The 2491-nt window shown below is 72.3% G+C and overlaps 1 protein-coding gene across 1 annotated transcript; it reads right to left on the bottom strand.

Moving 5' to 3' along the window:
* Positions 1-1216: 1216 nt before the first annotated feature.
* LOC136645881 (protein FAM43A-like) lies at positions 1217-2491 on the bottom strand. The gene has a single exon (XM_066622332.1). The coding sequence runs from the start codon at positions 2444-2446 to the stop codon at positions 1319-1321; it is 1128 nt and encodes a 375-aa protein (XP_066478429.1). The 5' UTR covers positions 2447-2491; the 3' UTR covers positions 1217-1318.

The raw sequence follows: 2491 nt of genomic DNA, 5'->3' as shown, positions 1-2491 counted from the left end.
AGTCCCAGCAGGAGTGGGAGCCTCCATTAACTTCTTGGGGGTCACTGGAACGGCTGCCTGTACAAGGACACCTCAGTTTGGTCCTCAGGGTTCAGCAAGGGACAAGGGAGAGCCAGTAAGGGAAGCCTGAAGCTGGCAAAACCATTCAGCTCCCCTCAGTCCCAGATGAGGCCTCTGCCTTCTCCCTCCTCGCTCTGCAGGACTTCCAGAGCCAGCAACACCCTTTAAGCCAGAAAAATGCAGTGCAAGGAGCCCTGGGCAGAGCAGGGGCGCCTGGAACCAACTCTTTCTGCAGCAGCCATGAAGCTCCCTGGGAGGGCAGTCAGTCAGTCAGCCCCATTCAGACGAAGGGGAGGTGGGGCTCCAGCAGTGGCTCTTCCAACACTTGTTCTGACTGAAATGCAACGGGAGGGGGGGGCTGAGAATTTGCTTTCAGAGACCCTAAGGGGAGTAGTGAATTCTGGCCGCCCCTTTCCTGACCAAATTTCCTCTCCCTGCTGCTCCCCTCATGCCAGGCCTGTGCACCTGAGCGGGATGAGGGTGGTGGTGCAATGGGGAGGGCCTGCCAGCCTGTTCTCCACACCAGCTACCTGCTGGTCCCTTCCCCAAACCTGCTGGAAGCCCCAAGAAGGCCAGATGACTCTGCCCCCCCCGTGTGTGGCGGGGGGGCCTCAATTCCCCTCCCCAGCGGCCTTTAAAGAAAGGCGGCCAAGCGCCTGGCAGTCGGGTGTCCGGCTGGCGAGGACACGTGTGCTTGCCAGTGGCTGCCCCGCGGGCCCAGCGCGCAGCAAACACACACCGCACAGCAGGCTCTGCCTCGCCTCCCTTTATTGGCTCCACTCGCGGCACAAGAAGCCCAGAGAAGTCCCGAAAGGCGGCGAGGCCCCGGTGGGCTCCCGCGCAGGGCCAGGTCCAGGCGGCCACGTCCGCTTTCCTTTCGCGCAGCAGAAGACACAGAAGGGCGCCATGCAGAGGCTCCGCGGTGCCAGTGTCTCCGCAGGGGCAGCAGGGCCGGCGGTTGCGCAACAGGCGCGGGGGGGGGTTAAGCAAGGGCAGGAGGGCGGCGGGCAGCGCTCCGGCCCTGGAACTGCAAACACAGCGCCCTCACCCAGCCGGCAGTCCCGGGGGTCCAGCACCCTGGCGGCGGCCGGCTCCGAACACGGCAGGCGCTCCTGGAAAACCGGGGGGGGCGCGGTGGGGGAGCAACAGTCCCGTCAGACGCCCCAAGGGAAGCATCGCAGGCGCGGCCCTTCCGCGGCGAGCTTCCTTCCCAGGGCAGCAGCATTCGAATTCGGCGGCGGGTCGGGGCGGCCGGCCGTCAGCCGCTGTCGGGCTCCGGGGGCGGCGGGGAGCCGCCGTCGCGGCCGCTGCTGTCGATGGAGGACTCGCTGCCGGTGCTGTCGCCGGAGAGGAGGCGGGTGACGCGCAGGTCGGCGCGCAGCAGCTCCACGTCGTTGCCGATGGCCAGCGCGCCCAGGCCGCGGATGAGCCGGCCCAGGCCGGGCCCCGCCGCCGCCTCGCGCCCCGGGCCGGCCGGCGGGAGCAGCAGCTCGTCGTCGTCGTCGTCCTCGCCGCTGCAGGCCTCCGGCTCGCCCGCGGCGCCCTCCGGCTCGTCCCAGCCGCCGTCCTCCTCCGGCGGCGGCCCCGCGTGGGCGCGCGCCTCCAGCTCCTCGCCCAGCGAGTCCTCGGAGATGGGGCCGAGGCGGGGCGCGGCGCGTCCGCGCTCGGCGGGCGGCTTGTAGCAGCCGGCGGGCCCGCGCAGCAGCAGCCTGCGCAGCGGCACGAGCGGGAGGGCGCCGTCGGCGGCGCGGCCGGCCTGCTGCAGCTGCTGGTGCCGCGCGTCGGCGCGCCTCTTCAGGCGGCGGAACTCGGCCAGCGCGGCCGCGGAGGTCTGGAAGAGCAGCAGCGCCAGCGCGCGCGCCTTCTCCGGCCGGGACAGCAGCGCCGCGTGGCAGCGCAGCAGCACCGCCTTGTGCCGCGCCTCGTGCCGGTACACCCAGGCGAAGAGGCGCGGCAGGCGCGGGTCGGCCACGCAGTAGGTCACGCGGTGCAGCAGGTACAGGTGGCCCGGCCGCGGCCCGGCCCCGGCCTCGGCGGGCGCCAGGCGCAGGCCCTGCGGCCCCACCGTCAGCCGCATGCGCGCGCCCAGCCGGCCGGCCTCGCTGCGCGCCCAGATCCTGCCCACGGCGGCGTCGGTGCAGCCCTCGCCCTTGGCCTGCAGCGTGGCCGCGTTGCCCAGGTACAGCACCGAGAAGGCGGGCGCCTCGCCGCTCACGCGGAACGTCCTGCGCCTGCGGCGGAACAGGCCGCCCACCCGGCTCAGCGCGCCCTCCGCCGCGCCCGCCGGGCACTGCCCGCGCGCCTTCGACGGGGGCGGCGGCGGCGGCGCGCGCCGCTCCTCGTCCGCCGCCAGCAGCTCGAACTTGTGCCTCTTCCAGGGAAGCATCGCGGCGCTGCCCGACGGCGCGGCCGGCCCGGGGCGCTGCTGCTG

Source organism: Tiliqua scincoides, chromosome 3 (assembly GCF_035046505.1).
Source record: "Tiliqua scincoides isolate rTilSci1 chromosome 3, rTilSci1.hap2, whole genome shotgun sequence".
Taxonomy (NCBI): Eukaryota; Metazoa; Chordata; class Lepidosauria; order Squamata; family Scincidae; genus Tiliqua; species Tiliqua scincoides.
Note: the sequence above shows the minus strand (reverse complement) of the source record. Positions and strands in the feature narration are given on the sequence as shown.